Source organism: Tympanuchus pallidicinctus, unplaced genomic scaffold, assembly GCF_026119805.1.
Source record: "Tympanuchus pallidicinctus isolate F22 unplaced genomic scaffold, pur_lepc_1.0 scaffold26, whole genome shotgun sequence".
In the NCBI taxonomy this organism is placed as follows: domain Eukaryota; kingdom Metazoa; phylum Chordata; class Aves; order Galliformes; family Phasianidae; genus Tympanuchus; species Tympanuchus pallidicinctus.
In genome coordinates this window covers 9,801,990-9,823,230 of record NW_026294743.1, presented here as the reverse complement: position 1 = coordinate 9,823,230, position 21,241 = coordinate 9,801,990, and the positions used below count along the sequence as shown (strand labels likewise).

The 21,241-nt window shown below is 41.5% G+C and overlaps 1 protein-coding gene across 2 annotated transcripts; it reads right to left on the bottom strand.

Moving 5' to 3' along the window:
• Positions 1-309: 309 nt before the first annotated feature.
• Positions 310-19,663, bottom strand: TMEM192 (transmembrane protein 192). Of its 2 annotated transcripts, XR_008208488.1 has the most exons (7): positions 19,557-19,607; positions 17,300-17,446; positions 13,425-13,689; positions 11,302-11,436; positions 6,983-7,085; positions 3,132-4,913; positions 310-2,404 (listed from the first exon to the last, which is right to left on the bottom strand). XR_008208488.1 is itself a non-coding variant. In XM_052690317.1 (6 exons), exons 1-6 carry the CDS (start codon positions 19,590-19,592, stop codon positions 4,790-4,792), a joined length of 810 nt encoding a protein of 269 aa, XP_052546277.1. In that variant the 5' UTR covers positions 19,593-19,663; the 3' UTR covers positions 310-4,789. The 2 variants fall into 2 exon arrangements, 1 of the variants encoding a protein (XP_052546277.1); XM_052690317.1 differs by having other exon boundaries at positions 310-4,913; positions 19,557-19,663.
• Between the last annotated feature and the right edge of the window lie 1,578 nt (positions 19,664-21,241).

Here is a 21,241-nt window from a genome sequence, read left to right as displayed (position 1 = left end):
CATAGATGCTAATAAGTGAAATAAACAATTGTTAAGACTGGATAGTTGAAACTTCCTAATCAGTGTCCACTTGTAACCCCTTATCTCTGAGGATTTGAAATCCTAGCCAGAATTGCACTGGATAAATATAACAAGTTTCAAATTTCTCCCTACAGAAAACACGCAGGAAAGTTTAACATCACCTTATGATGGGTTTGTGAAAAAATAAACAGTGCCATCAAAACAGTCAAACTTGTCTATATCAACAGCCACCAAGGTAAATCTTTGGAGTTAGTTTCCAAAATTAAAGCATGCTGCCATTAAAATTAGTTTTGTTTTGTTTTTAATTTAACTTAGCCTTCTTATATGCCTAACGCAGAGATTATGGAAAGCAAGACATCTCAAAAGTAACTATTTAATGGTTACCTTAATAATGAGTGTATAGATTTAATACCAAAGTCCTATGTATGCATGTTCCTTTATGAATATAAAAACAAATGCAACACTCACCAAAGTGTCCTAGGAAGCCTGTTGTCAGTCTCTCCAAAATTTTTAATGTCTGTTGTTTTGTTTTTTTTTAAAGGCACATTGGTAACAAAATTTTCTTTGAGAAAGACATTGATGGCAATATATGATAGATATGTTTATATGCTAGCTGATTGTATATTTTGTGAAAAGTATGCACTTCAAATAGCAATGCTTCTTTTTAAGGAATCCTTGTACACTGCTCGACGTTGCTATTCTTATGTCAGAGGTGATGCACCTAGAGAAAATAGAGCTTTTTTTCTACTTTTACTGTAAATTGACATAGAAGCTATGTGTAAAACCCTTTGTTACTGGATTTCTTACAAATAAATGCTAAATTCTGGTAAAAGTCAGAAGAACTTGTTTTAAAAGTACTGCTTATGTAATCACAACACACTCCACTGTGACACAACACCATAAGATTACAGCAGACTGCAGACCACGCACTGCCAACACGTATAGAATAAGCAAGACTTGTAATGAGCTCAGGGTGCAGGGTTTAGAATCTGAAAGTCCAAAAGAACTTTGCTGATTTCAGGACAAAACATTTGGAAACAGGGCAAAGAGCAGCAGAAACAAAAACTTGCGGTAGCTTCTCCCTGCACAGGTCAGGCACTGTAAGTTGAGCCCTAGCTACCTATCTTGAACACTGCAGTTCAAGAGCCTAGTGATGCTGCTAGTGCACAATATTGTCCCTGGAGGTGTTCAAGGCCAGGTTGGATGGGGCCCTGGGCAGCCTGGGCTGGTATTAAATGTGGAGGTTGACGGCCCTGCACATGGCATGGGGTTGGAGATTCATCATCCTCAAGGTCCCTTCCAACCCGGGCCACTCTGTGTTATCATTTACATTTAATAGGGCTGCGTTGTTTTCAGCCGAGTCAGGCTTGTCCTTGACTTAGTTGAATTTTTGTAGATAATTTGTGCAACATATTATGGCAAAAAGAGTTTCCCAGGATACAGTGTGATCAGACGTATAAACATGCAGTATTTGGGCTCAGTGCTAGAACAGCTCAATTCCCCATCTGCATGCATGAGCGTATAAAGGAAGCCCGTTTTAAAGGAAAGTTGCTGTCCATTCAAACTCAGAACTGAGATTAAATTGATAGAATCCAACAACCAAGAGACCTGACCGGAGGTCTACTCAGCCCCCAGACTCCAAAGTCCAAAATGTGAATTTTTCTGAAACTCAGAACTAATGCCTGGTCTCGTGGTTGCATGGAACAGACAGGAAATGGAGGTAAGTGTAAGGCCGCGGTGAGAAACAGCCGATCAGTTCGTTCCCAAAGAATAATAAACAATTCACTTCTTCCCTTTCCAAAATGAAAAAAGGAAATTTATGGAAGAAGAAAGACTGGAAATATTTCCCTTACGCCACATACATAGGCTATAAATATCTCAAGAGCGGCAGACACAAAGCCAGATTTTGTTAAGGGTCACATAAGATTTGCATTAATGTCAATCGGGAGCACTATTAGCATGGTAAATAAGTTTCAAGTGCCTGACTATCATCAGACAAGTACAATTAGCATACTGATCTCTCACTACTGCAGATGGCCTTTATCTTCCCCGCTAGCGATCAGTCTGCTGAATGCTTTGCAGTGGGAAATGGCTCTGGCTTGGACAGCACAAACATCGGAGCCTGTCTCTAGTTAACAGCGATGCCCTGGAAGCTTAACAAATTCCAATGCTGATGATGCTGGTTTGCTTTTTTTTTTTCCTAAACATCTCTCCAGTTACCTCAAGGTCAGATCGTTGTCTGCCAGCCTGCCTTTGTTCTTCAGCATCACTCTCTTTCTTCGAGTGAGGATGACCTTCTGCAGGGTGAAGCTGCGTGACTGCAGAAGTTTGTATAGCACTCTACAGATGGAAATGCTGTTACAAAGTCCGGCAGTCTGATTTCCTGCATGAGGTGAAACACAGAGGTGGTTTCACAGGATAATTTCTGCTAGGCACTATTAAGAAGCAGAACAAAACGCATTTAGCTCATTTCAACATCCTGGCCAAAAGCTGCCAGAACACTAACACGAACATTTGGGGAACAACTCTGAGTCATCGCCAGTGGTCAGAAACCCAACATCCCATGTGAAGCTCACAGCAAGCAGTGGGTTTCAGAAAAGCAAAGCACAGCACTGCCAGTAGAACAGGCAGTTCTCTGAGCCAGGGCTCAGAGCTGGAATGAGGGTAGCACTCTGCTTCTCCAGTTCAGCAGCATCCACAATTGACAGCATGCGTCACAGCGACATGGCCAGAGCAGGAGATGCATGCACAGAAAGCTGCCCCTCACCTTGTAGCTGCCCACAGGAACAGGGCTGGTACTGCTGCTCAGCTTAGCACAGCATCTGCTGCATGGAAAACAGCTCCTGATCGTCGAGTCTAACAGTATTCCATCACTCAACTACATCCCCTTGGTTCCCCAAGCACACATCTTCACTACCTTGATGGATGGGGACACGAAGCAGCCTGGTTCCAGTGCTTGGCTACCTTCCCTGTGGAGAGACACCTCCTGGCACCTAATTTAAACCTTCCCTGATGCATATCTGCCTAAGGCTTGTTTTCCTAGAACACATTCTCCCCTCACTGTACCTATCAGTCCCTTCATTCCACTTCTTAGAACCATTCTTACTTACCCAAATGGTGTGGGCATCAGGCCACAGTGAGGTGGGTGTAGAGATCAAGTTCAGTCATCCCAGCCTTGAATTCATTCAGAACAACTCAGCAGCTTACAACTGCTCACAATATGCTGCAGTCTTACACAGAACAGTAGTAATGGCATCAGTTCCCCTTAGTTGTATTTATTGTACATGAGCTTCAGTCACAGTTGACTGCTTTCCATAGCAGTTATTTAAGTCATTATACACAATCACATTCAGACCTGAGTTCTAAAAACAAACATTTATATCCTTTCTATGTTTACTACAAAAACGTGGCTTTATTTCCAAAAAACAATTAAGGGGTACAGTTTAGTGTTAAATAGCAGCAAAATATCAACTTCTTTCTTATAATAAAAGACAATCTCCATCTTTGTTATTACAGTAGACAGTTTAGTTATTTTTGAAGTTGTGTTCCAGTAAAAAAAATAGAATATTTGTGTTTCTTTCCCCATATTCAGCCACAAGACCACTCCTCACGAGGATCTTCCTCCCAGTTTTGACCAGTAATTATTCTGTCTTCCCACAGACATTTGCTTCTAAAATAATGCTTAGACTACAGTGGTAGACAAAGTATCTGAAAAGAATGATTTTTACCACCCTTCCCAATAAATTTATTCTGTTAGAACTCTTGTTTTTCCACTTCCAGAAGGCCATTCTGTCCCCTGCTGATATCCACCACACACATTCATTTTGGCTTTTAAATTTAGACAGCAACATTTATGAAGAGTCGAAGCACAAAGCAACTGTGACAGTGGCTCTAACAGGATCTAACTTTAAACCCCATTGAACACTAATGGGTTACAGGGTCAATGACAGCACTTACCATTTGTGTGTCAGTTTGGCAGGCAGAAGGAATCCTGTTTAGTCTTTGCTGACACACAATTCCAGTAGCAGGAGAATCAGCAGACCTGAAGACACCTTTTTGTTATCCACAGCCAGCATTCTGATCAGCTCCTCAAACTGCTGATCATAACGTTGTCAAATCTCACATGCAGTCCCAGTACATTTTAGGATACCACCCTTCCCTTCTGCCCTTCTTATTATTTCAACTGGATGCTAAATATTCCTGCTGGCATAGGAAACAACTTCATTCCTTTACTGGGCAAAGGAGAAAACAAATCTAGAATGCAAGTATCTACTTTGTACAGGATTATTGAAGCATAACACCTTGAACACTGGACATACTGAAGTGCAGTGATTGAACACCTACATTCAAGATACCCCAGCTTCAGTACTGTACGCTGAGAGGAATCCTCTGCAAAATCAGGTTTTAATTGAGAACAAATGTGCATTCTAGAAAGTACTTCAGTAACTTAAAGCTCAAAAAAAAAAAAAATACACCAGTGCAAAATAACAGCAACGACTGAAAAAAGTTAAACCAGTCCCTTAACTCCAATTGTAACCTCTTAGGAATTAAAAATCCTTTATGTTCCTGAAGATTTTCTCAGAACTGATGTGAAAAAAGCCATTAAGTCCAGTTGTCACAGGTTTACAGTGTACGCAGAGCTCATACTTGCAATTTAAGCTCTATTTTTAAATGGGAAAGAAGATTGAAGACTCATCTCTACAGGTCTGTTTGGATATTGTATTGCCTCGTATTCTCTCCTGAGCTCCAGCAGCAGTTCTCCAAGCATTTAAGTTTTGGTTTGCTGAGATGTTAATGCCAACAGTCTCTTGCTGAGCAGTGCATTGTGTCGCTGAAGATATTCTATTACATCTCCTTGCTTCTCAACGATCTCTTCTAAACTTGAATTTTCCCTTGAAAGAACAGAAGTGAATACACATTTCCATAAGAGATAACAGATACCTGGCATATGAAAGGTCAGTGCACGTTCACCAATACTGTAGCAAACTGCTTCCTTCAGTTTTACTTTGGAACATCTTGACTGCTTTTCAAAGGGGCAAACAATCTTTTATACCTATTCTCATTTATAGATGAGAGGGCAGGAAGTACAAAAGGTAGGCTAAACTTTGAGTTGTGTTTGCATAAGCAAGTTATGTACTTCCTGCTGGACAACACAGAAGAACCACAGTAGTACAAGGCTGCTTGTTTAGCTTTCACAAACTTAAGCTACTTAAACAGACACCACACTAGGATTGTACTAAGAAACCCATGCCACCTCGTCCAACCACATTAGGGAGTGTATTTGAAGCATAATATTTACAAGCTGCTTTTGCTGCCTGTAGCTGAGTAAAATAACCATTTCTTGATTAACCTGGACTAAAAGAGTAGTGATATTATTTGTTAATACTCTAACAGCATTAGCATCTAACGTCTGTGCTACTGCAGATCCAGTGCCTCACATACAGTTAGCTCTAAGCTGAGAGCATCTCCAGCTTCCATAAAGCAATGTTACAAAGGCTATATTTAACCAGCACAGTGAAACAGAGCTATTTCATAAAACCTGTAAGACTACAGAACTGCCAAATCTGCAGTCAGAAATTAAGATACAAGTACTGAAGTCTGTGAGAATACTTCAGTCTTCCCATAATCATTAGTTGCTGCAGGCTGACTTGCAAATCTGCTCTGAGCATCCTGGAACTTAGGAAGTCAGCCTTGCAGCACTTCGTTGAGTAGCAGTGCCCTTATAGTTCAAGTGCACTGACCAGTTGAGTGGAAGTAGTACAATTTAAACCCACTGTGGTTAAGCTTGGTGGAAAAAAAAGATCAAATATTTTAGAGAACATTTACAACACTAACCCTAATCTGCACCACCAACTTAAAGCACCAGAACAGCTCCTGATCAGTAGGTTAGGTCAGGAGATCACAGTATTGATAAAGCATTCATAGAATGAAGGTCAACTGAACAGCTAACAGGATTCACTTTTCAATAGACCTTAAACTCAACAGGAAAGAGTCAGAATTGTACAGACCTGGATTAAAATAACTGTTTTGTAATCAGTTCACAGAGGAAGTTTACACTTGTTAATCAAGGCATCGGATCTTTTCCTTAGCTGCTCATTGTTGCCAACTTCTCTAACACTTGAAGATTTCTCAGGGGAAGAGTTAAACAAGAAAGGAGAATTCCCCCATGCAGTTGCCATAATGTTGATATAAAGATGGAAGTCAGACATTGCATCAAAATAGCAGGACAACTCTAAATCCTTCCTGTGTCCTGAATCTCTACTTTCAAGTTCCATGAAAGCATCTGCAGGCTGCATTTGTGATACACAGGGGAGGGCTGAAGCAGTAGTCACCTCTGCACTTCTGCACTACAGCTTTTACTGCAAGCCATGTAAGCTTAAGTCATGCTCATGCCTCAATTGGCTCATCCACATGTATAATTCTTTCATGAACTGGAAATAGATTTCAATTCCCTTGCTACAATGTGCTGTTCTGTGTCAGCAATTGAACAAAAATGCCCATTTTTCATCTATCAGCTGTTTACTATTTCTTTTCTTGTCTGAAAGAACTGTTTCAAGAAGCTGCACTTCTGGAGGCACACTGTAAACACTATAAGACACTAACATTGATCTCCCATTCGCTTTTCAAGTCAATTATAAAGAGATTAAGCACAGTTACTTGTAGTACATTAAAGACTGATGCAAACAGCTTTGAAGGTTCAAATAATTCCTGTCTCATCTTCAATAGTTCCTGCACCTATCAAGAAATTGCTATTTCTAAACAAAAGCACAAAACTTGGTTTCTCACCTGTACGTACAATAGCAGTCTTAGATCTATGACTCCTTTCTGAACTATTCTTCCCATACCTATTGTGGCTGACAGATTTAAGGCTATCCAAATATTTCTACATGAAGTAACACAGTTCCTTCAGTCAGCATTAACACAGTTGAACACACAGCAGATTAGTACAGAAAAATATTACCCAAATCCAACTTCTGAGGTAATGTGACTAGGGTAAGCATACATCTTTTCTTCTTCAATTATGTCAGGTCTTGGCTTCGCACGATTGAAGTTGCTTATTTTCACTACAAGAAACAAATCCATACAATATTTAGAAAGCAGCAACAACAACAGAAAGCTTTATCTAAACAGAGTCCAAGTTAAAAACAAATCTGTAACAGGTAAGTTTGCCTTAGAGTAGAAAACGAAGTGTGGTAATGATGAGTGGGGGAAAAAGAAACAACAGCAGAATTTACTTATTGCCAATACAGCTTTGATTATAAATACTCTCATTCTTTCAGTCCCGCTGCTCAAAGACTGCAAGTGAAGAGCTGAAAAGGAAGCTTAAATACACTGCTTAGCATGTGTGAAGTTTAGTTTGTCTCCTAAGGGAGGGAAAAACCTCAACTACCTTTGAGATGGAACTGAGATTCAGTGCCTAAATTCAGGCCATACATTAAGCAACACGCAAATAAAAACAGCCATAGGAAGTTTTGACACTAGCATTGCATCTAGGTCACAAGTTCTCTCAAACTCTCTCATAAATACTATTCTGACTACGTACAAAGAAGCTTCAGCTTGTCTGCCTGCTCCAGAACTAGGATACTTGATACAGAAAGCTATTAAGTACACAAAACAGAGTGGCTCTTTGATAGAGAGACACTACAAGAAAGACAGAGGCCCTGGGCATGTCCAGAGAAGGGCAATGAAGCTGGTGAGAGGTCTGGCACACAAACCTGAAAAGGAGCAGCTGAGGGAGCTGCTATTGTTCAGTCCAGAGGAGAGGAGGCTCAGGGGAGACCTCATTGTTCTCCACAACAACTTGAAAGGAAGTTGAGGTGAAGTGGAAGGCAACCTCACCTCCTGGGAACTAACAATAAGATTAGAGGGTATGGCCTCAAGTTGTGACACGCAAGGTTCAGGTTGGATATTAGGAAAGTTTTCTCAGAAAGGATGGTCAGGCACTGGATCAGGCTGCCCAGGGAGGTAGCTGAACCACCATCCCTGGAGGCGTTCGAGAGAAGTTTTCGTGTTGTGTAAGGGTCAAGGGTTATTGGGGAAATCCTCGTGGTAGGTGGACAGTTGGATTGGATGATCACAGAGGTCTTTCCCAACCTTGGAGACTCTATACTGCACACCTCACAATGTTGGTTTAAAAAAAAAAAACCAAACTAAGTCATTCCTGGGCATCTGTGAATTAAGTTGAAGAGAAAGGTAGCAGATATGGAATGGAGACAGATGAGGGTGAGAAAAAACAGCAGACACCATGTTATTTCTGGAAGGAAGCTGCAAATACTTGAAACTACTCAAATACCAGCTCCCAATTACGAAAGGGAATGTACTTCAGAGATCCATATTATACATTTCCAACTGTATATTGCTTCACAAGAACTACATTTAATACCAAAGAGCCATTTCAGTTAGGTCCACATGAGAAACCTCCACTAAAGCAGAGAAAGACTGTTCTTACAAGTTAATAATATAGTAAGGTTTACGATGGGGCACCCTGCTAAAACAATGCTAAGGCCCTCCAGAGGTTAGCTACAAGTTAAGCTCAAAGGTTAGTTATTTCCATGACAGTATTCCTCCACAAGTAAAGCCACAAAGGAATAGACCAGGAATTTCCAACATGCTTTATGAGGATGGTAGTCTTATTTATGCACTATTAGATAGATGTAGGAAAGTCATTAAGTACATATATTTAGTAAAACATAATATTTGACCCCCAGCCCTATCAATAATGAACTTGAGATTAATTCAACTTACATTTAGAGCTCTCTGCATCATCGCTTTTTTTCCCCAGGCACACCAACTTCACTCAAAAGATTTACATAAATTGAGTCTGTTACAGAGAAATCTACATGGAATCTACAATTCCATGTAGATCTGATCCCTCACCTCCAGAGCTCATAGCTATATATATATATATATATATATATAAAAATATATATATATATATAAAGGCACATAACTGGATTAAAGTTGATATTCAGGGGAGCTCTACTTCGCGGGACACTATTTTGTTAACTACTTCTGAGTAGTTCATGAATTATGAAGTCTCAATTGGGCATTCCACAGCATTTTTATTTGTGAGGCACTACATTCAGTAATATTTAAACAAAAAGACAGCTATATGAATTCTACAGAAGTAACTCGAGTAGAGATGCAAAAAAATCCACAGGAGAGAAGCAACTTGACTCTACACTGGTACGACGTTCCCATTAAGCTCAGGGGTCATCTACCAACACAGGCAAGGGGTTGATGTTTGTGAATTTGTAGTGCAGAACAACCATAGGCTTCCCAGGATTGCTGGTGTAGCTGCAGAGCTACATTAGTGGTACAGTCATAGAACAGTCAGTGATATCTGCTAGTGTTTGCCTTATAATGGGGCAGGCACTCCAAAAGACTAGAAGACTGCCTCTGAAATATCCCAAAAAGGAGGCTTCATTTTTTCCTGCCACATAACATCCTCTGTTTTGAGAAGGAAAAAAATATATATATGTGAATGTCACTATTGCATCAGAATGAAATCTAAGCAAGTACTCCTCTATTCCCTTCGGGAAATACACGGTTTATCTTCAACCTTGGGATTGTCAAACTACCTCAAAACCAATCATTACACACACAGGTATGTGAGGTCTGTTAGCTTACCTCAAAATGTTTTGGGATGGAAGTTGAACTACCTACCTGCTGGAAAAGGTCATCTAAGGTAATTAGAAAGGTCTTCCCACCTTCAGTCAAATGTTACATAATAATTAATACTTGCTCTGTACATCAATCAAGTTTCAGAGAATGAAGCTCAGACTGCTGTGGGAGCAAGGTAACTATTGTCAAAAGGGAGAGGCTTCATTCCTTCTTGCATTGCAATTTTGTCCCTCCTTTGCTTTGATTCCAGCACTCAAGGAACTCTCCTCCAGCCTCCCCCAGCTCAGTCCCAAAGAAACAAGAACATCACACCCCACACTTTCCTAGGAATAAACTGGTTAATGATTTCATGAGTACTGTTGTACAAGCCAAGGAAGACAACCATCTTGATGTCAGGAGGTCAGGTCATTTAAGAGCTCTTACAGAATTCCAGTCTCAGATTTCACTAGAAGGGAATCAACCTTAATAGCAGCTTCCTCTATTTTACTAAGGTAAGAGACACAGAATGAAGCTCACTGAGCTACAAGAGGTCTCAGGGTAACAAATACTGTTTCACTGGAACTGCTCAAGTTCTAATGATGTTTAGTAGCTTATCTCTACTCTTGAGTTTCCCAGGAAAGCAAGTATACTTATGCTAAGAAGGGATGGCTTCCAGCATTCTTGGAATAGCTCTCTAGTACTGCCATGCTCATGTTTCCTCCAGGACAGGTTAATTCAATGGAAAGCCTGATAAAATGACACACATGGAGGCATCTCACATGCCATGCAGAACTGAGATGCAGTTCAGAGCTGGGACTGCTTGCTGTATTTTGATTTCAGTTTTGTTGCAAGAAACTTTTATTTCCTAGATGACCAAAACAATCAGCAGCACTTCTTAGTGTCATTACACCAAAGCTTTCTTTTCTATAAGAAAAGGCTGCTACAATTAGCAATAATAAAAGCCACAAACAAGTCACAAATTGAGACACACACTGACTGCCATGAAAATGGCTTTTACTTCATGTTTAACCGCACGCAGTCCTGAACGGAGTGCTTCAACTTTCTTACTGTTTGATTCAAGGCTTGGAACAAACTTTAATCTGCCTGTCTGATTTCACCTCTCTGCCATAGAAAACATTGCTACTGTTAAGCAGGAATACAAGCAATATAAAAAAAAAGCATTAATTAAGGGCAGTTCTTACATTTTAGTGACAGAGGAACTGAAGCTTTTGGAGATAGGACAGGTAAAGAAGAGAAGGGAATATAGATTTAGAAGTCTGGAGATCAAGGCACATCACACCATCAATTCTGCAAGTCCCACAGGAGCTGACAAAACCAGCTTCCGCAGCTTTGCAACTCACAATGAGTGCAATTGAGAATGCACTATCAGCCAAGACAGTTCACAGGACACTTCAGCAACAATTTTTTTTATTGCCACTTCAAAGAACCTGCAGCATTAAGCAAAGCACTTTTGTTTACCAAGAACTTAGAAACCTGTTTCAAACCTTTCAGCCTTCCCATTTGTACCAGATTCACTCCAGCCTTTCCACAGGTACGGATTCATTTCCTATTTGCAGTTAATCATCTTGGGACACCCAAAGCATTCTACCCTGAGGGCAAACAACACTGTTCAGTTAGAGCAATCCACACTCCATAAGGCAAAAATTCATCTCTCACCTGTGTAAATCACTAGACATGTCAGTGAACTGATCAGCTCCAGGCCCAGGACACCCAGGATAAGATACAGGTACACTTTACTGTGATCAGGAAAGGAATGCTGGGTTGACAAAATCAAAAGCAGGGCTGCATTACCTAGGAAAAAAAAAAAAGCATTATTTTTCAGGGATAAGAATTTCACTAGCTGTTAGAAGTAACTTATTAATCCCCTCAATCCTGGAGAACCACATTAGGCTGCAACGCTTCAAACCATGCTTGCCTGTTTGGTTCTCTTGCTAACACAGGTGGTGCAAGCTCACAACTCTTGGCAGCAAAACTAACTTTCATTTCAGCATTTGACTGTAATGATAATTAATGATAAGGGTTGCTTCTTTTTTTTAATGATTTTTTTCTGACTTAAGGAGAGGGTGAAGACTGGATGGGAAAACCTAACATATAGCATATGTTGACTTGAACAATTCCTACCCCTGCTAGGAACTACTATCCTTCTTAAAAACTGCTTTTATTTACCCCCACTCCCCCTTTCAATACCTAACAGGTCACATCACTCAGTATGAAATAGAAGGGTATTTTCCATCAAGCAAGAGACTTCAGTGTATTTCAAAGTACATCCCATAAAAATAAAGTTAAGTAAGACTTCTCACTCTTTGAAAAAGAGATGCCTACACAGGTTTCCAGTTGCCTAGCTATTATTTTAATACTTGCAGGTCACTGAAGTTTAAACTGAGATGAGCACAAATAGCTACAGAGAATAAGCATTGAGTTACAGACCTTAGAATTTACTTTGCATTCTTTAAATTCTCACACACTGCTGCATGCCTCACGTGGAAGGCAAAACATGATCATTTCCTGTCCAAATGCTATAGCCACAAACAACACATATTAAGGCCATTAAAACAAGAAGACTGTACAGTTCTCCTGAATTAGGCAACTGAACTGTCAGTACATCAACAGCAATTAGCATAATTGGGTGTTAAGAGTATTTGGGCTAACCACCTTCTGAACTACAGATGATTTACATCACAAGTTCACAGCACAGAACTGATTGCACCTGAGTATTTACATTTGCCCACAGTTGGTAAAGCAGAGAAGAAACTGACTCCATCTAAGACAAGAGTCAAGTTTAATAACCTCAGTCTTGGTTCAATAGGCAGAAACAATCTTTTAACTATTATTCAACATTCTTAAGCCTGCTGCAGTCTAATCTTGTCACTGCATGCCAAAAGCATCTTCAGAGCTCTATCTAGTGGCCATAGCCTGCAGTTCTGCACATTCAAACAATGTTTTCACATACCTTTTCATGACCAGGTAGAATGAAAGCTACAGTTTTATATGCAGTAGGGCCACAGCCTACAAGACTGGTTAAAAGTTCCCATTCCAGATCTTTACAAGATTTACAGCTAAGAAAAACACTGTGGAAGCCACTGCTCTTCCCTGCTACTGTCATCCACACGTGGAGAAGCCTCTCAAGTTACATGGATCTTTAGATTCAATCAAGGAGAGCTTTTTTCTTTATAAGAAGCAAAGCAGCTGACTGTTGAAACATTTTCCAGCTTCACTGGCCAGTGGTGTAGCACAGAATACATGAAAAAAACCCCCACTGTCACACATCACATGCTGTCCATTGGAAGAAAAATACAGTTACAAGTAGAGCCAAGTGTTACATGGAGCCCTGCTACAGACTGTAAATTCTCTTGTTTAACTCATTTCAGACATTTATTGAACAACAGTTGATACAGCTGCTTTCCTTTTTTTTTTTTTTTCCACTCAACTTTCACTAAAATACTAAGGCTGAAAAACAAGGCTATGCTTGCTGGATGGATTTGCAATCTTGTCACTTATCTAATTAGATTAATCAGTATGCAAATGAACATCACTAGCAGCTAAACATAAATTGGTACATTTGTTACTTCAACTTCTGGGCACTTTTGTACTATGAAAGCTCTTCACAACATGCATCTGGCAAGTGAGAACAGCCCATCTGAATAAAATAGCCTCCACAACTTCTCATTTGAAGCGTTTCATTTCTCGAGTTGACAACACGAGATACACAGTTGTTCAGTCTTTCAGCACACCAGGACGTACAGCTTGACAAGATGAACAAGAAAACAAGTTCACTTCACCTGTAGAATGTATCACCAATGGAAGCCTCTTGAGATGCCTTGTCGATCGATATATTAAGAAGTAGCCTCTGCTCCTGATCCTGCTGTGGTGGTGGTGGACGTAGCGTTCAAAACACACGTGCAGAATCCACAGAATTACCTTGGCAATTATTATGACAGTCTGTACTTTAAATGGGTGAGTATAGTTCCCAGGGCATTTATCCTGATTTGGATTGGGGTAAGAACAAAACATAGCTGCTAGAAATGCTAGAACAACGAAAGCAACCTGAAAGAGCAACAAAGAAAAGGGAGAAAACGCAGTCAGCTATCAAACAAGACAGATTTCTATGATTTGTTAAGCATCTCTCTGAACTGATTTCACTGAAGTTGAGATAAGCTGTTAACATTAGGTCATCTTACCACAATCACATGTAACTCAAGTAACATACATCTCATTGCACAGAGTTAAGAATGACCACTGTTTTCAGTATTCCCCCCAACTCAATTTCATTAACTAAGTTTCTTTTTCTAAGAGAATTAACCTGATTTCTGAGCGATTTTTTTCTCCCCCTCTCCATTTTATTTTGAGGGGAAAGTGATTCACACAAAGTTTTACACTTATTCAATTAAACTTGTTACTGCTCCACATGCCTTTCCACATAAGAAATGGACATTTCATTAGTGATAATTAATCTTTTTAAATCCAATCTCCAAGTTGACATCAGAAAGCAAAACATCAACTTACTACCTTACACAGTGAATTACTAACATGGGATAAAAAACCCCCATAGAAGACTATTTTATATGAGTTTCTTTATTTAGTTAAATAATTAATCAGAATGACCAGCCCAGTGAAGTTTTATTGTAATTTTTCATGCCTTCTAGGCTTCTCCTCAGGCTTACAGCATCAACACTGCATCATGTGCCATCTTCTGGCCGACCAGAAGTGGAGTGCTTGGTGCAGATTATCTCAGGTGTGTGCATGTTAAATCCCTACAAAATGTTGTGGATTTCTTTAAACATTTTCATTTAGTAAACAACAAACAAAAAATAGAGTCCTCTCACATCCTTCTTCATTCTGTTTAGTAAGTACATTAAAACTGAACTGAAATAAGACAAATCCCAATGACACAAAGTCAACTGATAGCTTCTGTATACAGCAAAAATGCTTTTGCTTCAACTCTAAGCAGCTTTCATGACACTAATACACTTGGATTTTATAAGTTCCCCATATCTCAAAACTGGTAGAAACAACTCATCAATACAAGATACAAAAGAAAGTGACTTCCAAAGCCATTTCACTTCAATAGTTCACTCCTATTCCACTTCACTGACATCCAGTCCTTTCACACCCTTCAACTTCAGCTATTTTTGTAATTTCTCAAGCAACTTCGTTCACAGAAGTCAGTCTTTCAGAGCCACTAATTAACTACTGATGTGAACCACCTTCAGCCCACTTGAGTTGTGAATGGAGTTGATGACTGAGAAGCTAAGGAAGGATTAACTGGGAAGAGAACAACTTGCAATTAACAGAAAGCAACATCGCACCACAAGAAAGCCGGGGTAGAAGGCAGAAAGAAAAAGCAGTGAGGGGAAAAGCATCTACATTAGACTTAAGAATGTTACTCAAATGCAATTAAAATTCAAAGTTACCTTAGAGCTAAGTATCTTAAATGGAAAGTAAGTTAAGATCAACAGAACATTTAAGCTATAATGTAACCATGCCCTTTTCTTGCAAAGCTAGGAAAAATTCACCTAATTTGTTTTATTTAGTCCATTTACTGTTAGGTTTGCCTTTAAAAACAACAGCACAACCAGCTCAACTCACTCCAAGTATAAGAAAAGTATTCTAGAACAGAAAACAGTTACATTAAGTTGTGTGATGCCAGCTGTCATGCTCCAGCATCACAGCTCTATTAATCTACGTCAACACCTACAATGAGGACACAGCTTGCATTAAGAGTGCTATTTAATAATGCTGTTCAGCTTCCACTCCAACACCAAGAAGCCCAACACCAAGTTACCCACTCCAGGTCAAGGTATTTATAAATGAAACTTGACTCTTATAAAGAGCAGAATTCAAGCAGTTTTGTTTTCTTTACATACACATGCAGACAAAAGATAAGGTTAATATAAAGGGGTCTGTGTATCTTCTACTCCTCTGGAGTCTCCTGACAGAAGCAAAAAGGCTTGAAAAAAAGCAAGGCTTGGGAAATGGAAAGCCACTCAGAACCCCAGCCACAACATACACCAACATAAGGGCACTCTAGAATTTAATGCAACTAAGCAACCACTGTGAAGGAGCATTTGTTGCCTAGCTCCACTTCTGGGTACAGGAGGGAAAAGAAATACATCAAGTGCCACGCAAACCATGGTAGAGATGCATTAGGGCTTCACCTCACAACACTATCAGGAGTTAACTTCTCCAGGATACTTGCTGCATGCGTTGGCTATCCATCATAAGCTAACCTGACGTCACCACATTCCACAGAGTTCATGCACATTAGTAGAATTGAGAGGGAAGGGGGAAAAAAAAAAAAAAAGATCACTAGCTTTCCTCATCCATCAGCATGTTTCTTTGCAGCAAGAGATCGCACCACTCCTTGGGCAATTACTCTACCAACAGAAGATGGTGCCTCTCCATTTTGTTCCAATTACTGACCTGCCCTGGAACAGGCTCAGCAACAGCAGCAAGACTTAACCTGGAAAACTGCAGGTTCAAAGAGACCTGAGCAGTTCTTTTCTTACCCTCCCTTTCTCTCCACTTGCAGGAGAGAGGAAAAAGATGGGAACTGACAAGTTTCTAGCAGATCTCTAGCATCAGAGTGGCTGACATTGCACTACAACTGTGTACAGCAGACTGAAACAGTCCCAGTGCACTGGAAAGTGTAGTTCTTCACTAAGAACAGCAGTGTTTACCTTCAAAATGCAAACTCAAAATGCTATCTAACAGTACCAGTGATGTTCTGGTAGGTGAAACACATATGGCTAGACATTCAGCTAGACATTCACTATGGGAAATATTAGCTGTCTACTCAACAGAAAAGCAGGAACAGGCTTTCTTAAGTTGGCTTAGAGGGGGATTTCATTATATTACTACGAAGCACACAAAACATGTATTAAAAAAAGGCCAGGGCATATTGTTCAAACAGCTCTGAGGCTGAAACAAGTTTTTAAAATTCTATTAGAGAGTGCTTTGCATAGGACTAATGATAGAATTTTTGTCATTTATGATTAAAGAATTTCTACGTTTGCTGGTATTGAATATTCTCTGGCTTTAAAAGCACACCATCTCCAGGTCTGTATAAACAGCATCATGCCATGAAAGTACCATTTGAATTCCCTCTTAGGAAGCAAACTCTTTACCTGGTCTTCCTGTGAAATTTCTACATGATCATAAGCAATAAATGGCTTTAACTTTTTAAGGATAAACTCACTACTAGATAGGACTCTCCCAGCTTCAGTCTACCAACCCCAGCAAGACCTTCACACTGTTAGCTATAACATCGTGCTCTGCCTGTGCTTTTCCACCTCAACCCCCAGATGGAAGTCGTGGCAAGAAATAACATCTGGATTCCTTTACCCCTCCATTCACTACCATGCAAAACCCAGGAATTAGTCTAACTTGACATGCTTAGTAACTATGATAAGAAATACTTTAAGCCTCCCCGTGACATTAAGCTCAGATCTTAGCACTCTGTAACTCATCTGAGCACCTCTGCAGCAGTAGTGTTACTTCAAGATACATTTCCAACAACTTCAAACAGCTATTCTTTAAAATGTTTTTCCCACTCCCTGAAGAGATGTGCCATAGCATTACTGAGTGATTTGCTGGGGAAACATTTCAGAATGAACATAGTACACTTTCATAAGGAAGTCATGTTTCTTAAACTTACGTGCAGTAGCAACAGAAAGTTGGCAAGGAGAACTACTGGGATAGCATGAAATCTCGGCCTTAGTTGAGAATGCAGCGTATGAGACGAAGTAAGCGGTGCATCCAACAGAGCTTCATCTTCTAAACTCTGTGTTATTTCCAAGGAGCCCTGGAGCAGAGGAATAAGGGAGAAGTAAACACAAATAAGTTCTGAAAGCGAAGTCAGAACAATTTTCTATTGCTTCAGCTATGGAGAAGAAAGAACAAGATCAGTATCTCAAGATACATGCTCTTAAGTTCTAAGCCAATTAAAACCCAGAGGAAGCTAACCTGAGTCCACCTCCTGGCATAACTCTCAGTTTTAAGGAAGCTTAGTCTTAGAGTCATCCTCATGTTTTATACAGGTACTGAAAGTCTGTTATTCACGCATTTGTGCAAGTAAATTCAAGACAAAGAAAGAGTTGTAGTCTACCACTTAACAAATGCAAGCTCAGTTCAAGTGGTTCAACCACCAAAACACCAAACACTTGCAGCAATAGTTCAAACCAAATCCAGGCAAGGATGAAGAATCAGTTCAGAAAGATGCCCGTAAGGGCTGGGCAAGAGATGCTCTGCCATCACCAGAGAACATGAAGAGACCTTCTGAGACACAGTGCTGCCAAACACTAAGGTTTCTTTAACTCCACTTTCCGCTCAGGTACCTTAACTATGTAATTCCCCTGAAATATTTGTGATTTTTTTTTTTTTAGCAAAAAAAGTAGTAAGAATAACCTAAGCATTGGTAGAAGGAAAAAAAGTCTTTCCTTGTGGACATGGAATAGAAAAACAAAGTACAACTTACGGGCTTAAATAACAACTATTTACTAGGACAGAATAGGAAGAGATAGGCTCCTAAGTGCTGTTTCATCTGTAGACATCTGCCTACAACAAAGCAAGTAGTCATCTGGCTTACTTCAGCCAGCATTACGTTTTAATTTAGCACACCAAATGCCTTGCTCATCTAACTACAGGGTGCAAGTAGGGCTTCCTCACCTGTTTGAATCCTATTCAAACTTTCATTTACTACAGCCTTTGAATGCAAGCAGTTCTTGAAGGAATACTCACACGGTAAAATCACCTTCCACAGTAGACCTTTAAGTCTCAAAATGCTACCGCTCCTTTTTCCATTACTAACTTAAAATCCAGAAGTAGAAGTACAAAAATGCTCCATCCCTGTTACATGACATCAGGAATGATTTTGAACTCTGGAAGAAAGCACTCAGGACAGGCACCCCAGCCACAAAGCCATCTCCCCTCAATCCCACCTCATACACACCAGTGTTGCTAGCAGCTCACTGCTCAGATGAAGGCAACAAGCCGCAGTCAGGACAATTTCTCCTGCCTGATTGGAAAAGGTGAGCTCATTGCTTCCAAAATACAGCAACACAGCATTATCTGAGTGCATCTGACTGCTGTGAGGTCAGCTACAACCCACCTCCACACAGAATGGCCTGGGATGAAAAGAACCATTAAGATCATCTAGTTTCAACCCCCTGCTATGGTGCAGGGTCACCAGCCATCAGACCAGACTGCCCAGAACCACAACCAGCCTGGCCTTGAATGCCTCCAAGGACGGGGCATCCACCACTTACATTGGGTACAGCAGCTGATAGAGCCCCCTGGATGAGCAGTGCTCAGTAAGGCGACCAGGAGAACTGAAGAGATGCAAAGCTAAGAAGCACTTTAACTAGGTCAACTGAAGGCTTCATTCAATTAAGGCTTGCTAAAACCACACCCATTAGAAGCCAAAGCAATCAGAACACACGGCCTCCTGCTGTAGATGAAGCAGCAGCACGAACTGTTGCATAAAGGCCACACTGACAGTCTACAGCCTCCTACAGCTGCTCTAGGAGAAACAGCAGGCTGCTTTTGTAAGGCATAACATAAGCGGCGTTTATAAAGAAGCCCAGCACAGCCGGACCCCGACGGGCGGCACCACGCGCCCAGCTCCGCACGGCACAGGGAAACCTCTCGCTTCCCGAGGCGGGCCGGCAGCTCTCCGCTCAGCAGCTCCCAGCACCAAGAGGAAAAGCAGGCCGCAGCCTGTCGCTGAAGAGCAAAAAATAAGTAATAAGCGGAAGAAAGAACCAGAAGCGGAGGAGCCCCACCGGCAGGCGCCCAGCTCGGCGCTCCCCGCTGCCAGCTGCGCCCACTCCGCCTCGCACAGAAGCCCGGCCCCGCTCCCGAGCGCCGACACTCCGCCCCCGCGCCCTGCCGAGCCCCGCTCCGCCCGCGCTCACGTTCTCCAAGTCCGTCTGCCGTCCCGTCACCGCCATCTCCACAGCCCAGCCCGCTTCCACCCGCCCGCCTTTAAGCGGCGGTTCCGCCAGGCGCAGGCCTGGGCCCCGCCCCGCCCGCTTGTGGGGGCGGGGCTACGGCAGCGCGGTTGCGTTGAGGCGCGCGGTGTCACTTCGTTAAGGTGCTGTGCCGTGCGGAGGGGTCAGCCTGGCTGCCACGGTCAGCGCAGCAGCGTGGCTGATGAACATCTGCACTAAGGATATTTCAATAAAACGCTCCCTTCTGCTTAACGCATCTGTTGTGCAGAAACCAGAACCGCTTGTGTGCAGCGCACTGCACTCAGTCGCACAGCCAAGGAGCTAAGTGCGGGCTAATCATAATGGCTAGAATGTTTTTCGACTATAAATACATTTAGATCGATTTTTAGAACGATTTATAGCAGTTTTAAAAAATCAAAATACCGTTAAACTTTGTTTGAGGAATCATAGAATTGCTTAGGTTGGAAAAGACCTTAAAGATCATCGAGTCCAAGCACAACCTGACCATGCTGCCCTAACTCTAACAGCCCTCTGCTGAATCATGTCCCTGAGCACCACATCCAAACGGTTCTTAAACACATCCAGGGATGGGGACTCAACCCCCTCCCTGGGCAGCCCATTCCAGTGCTTAACAACCCTTTCTGTAAAGAATTATTTCCTCATATCCAACCTAAACCTCCTCTGACACAATTTGAGCCCATTTCCCCTCATCCTGTCAGCAGTGAGAAGAGACCAACCCTGCTCTCCCTGTAGGCACCTTTCAGGTATTTGAAGACAGCAAAATGTCTCCCCTCAGCCTCCTCTTCCCCAGTCTAAACAGCCCCAGTTCCTTCAGTCTCTCCTCACAGGCCATATTCTCCAAGCCCTTCACCAGCCCTGTTGCCCCTCTTTGGACCTGCTGCAGCACCTCCGTGTCCTTTCTGTACTGAGGTGCCCAAAACTGAACACAGCACTCGAGGTGAGGCCTCACCAGTGCTGAGTACAGGGCAGGATGACTTCCCTGGTCCTGCTCACCACACCATTGCTGATCCAAGCCGGGATGCCATTGGCCTTCTTGGCCACCTGGGCACACTGCTGGCTCATATTCAGCCCACTGTCCATCAGCACACCAAGGTCCCTTTCCATCAGGCAGCTTTGCAGACTCTCCTCCCCAGGCCTGTCGGATTGCCTGGGGTTGTTGTGATCAAAGTGCAGGACCTGACACTTGGTCCTATTGAAACTCATTTGGTTTACCTTGGCCCATTGATCCAGTCTATCCAGGTCCCTCTGTAGTGCCTTTCTCCCATCAGATAGATCTACGCTCCCTCCCAACTCCCACCCAAACTTACTAAGGGTGCACTCAATCCCAAACTTTTTTTTTTTTTTAATGAAAGTCACACATCATCTTGTGTTGCTTTGATTTACAACCAAATAAAATGGTCAACTGCGTATCTATCTCCCTACATTTTGCTTTCACAAATGTCCTTGTCCCTTTTGTTTTCAGTGGGTTTGCATTCTGAACTTGGCCAGGATGACATCTGATGTGAAACAACGTGGGGGAAAGAGAATCACAGAATCATAGAAATCACAGAAACACCAAGGTTGGAAAAGACCTACGAAATCATCCAGTCCAACCATCCACATATCACCAACAGTTCTCATTAAAAGAT

Excerpts from the sequence above, each read along its gene's own strand:
- TMEM192 (XM_052690317.1), bottom strand. The coding sequence starts at position 19,592 with ATGGCGGTGACGGGACGGCAGACGGACTTGGAGAAC. Across the intron at positions 17,447-19,556 it reads GGCAGACGGACTTGGAGAAC|GGCTCCTTGGAAATAACACA; the intron begins GTGAGCGCGGGC and ends CCTCTGCTCCAG. Across the intron at positions 4,914-6,982 it reads ACCTCAGAAGTTGGATTTGG|GGAAAATTCAAGTTTAGAAG; the intron begins GTAATATTTTTC and ends TGTTCTTTCAAG.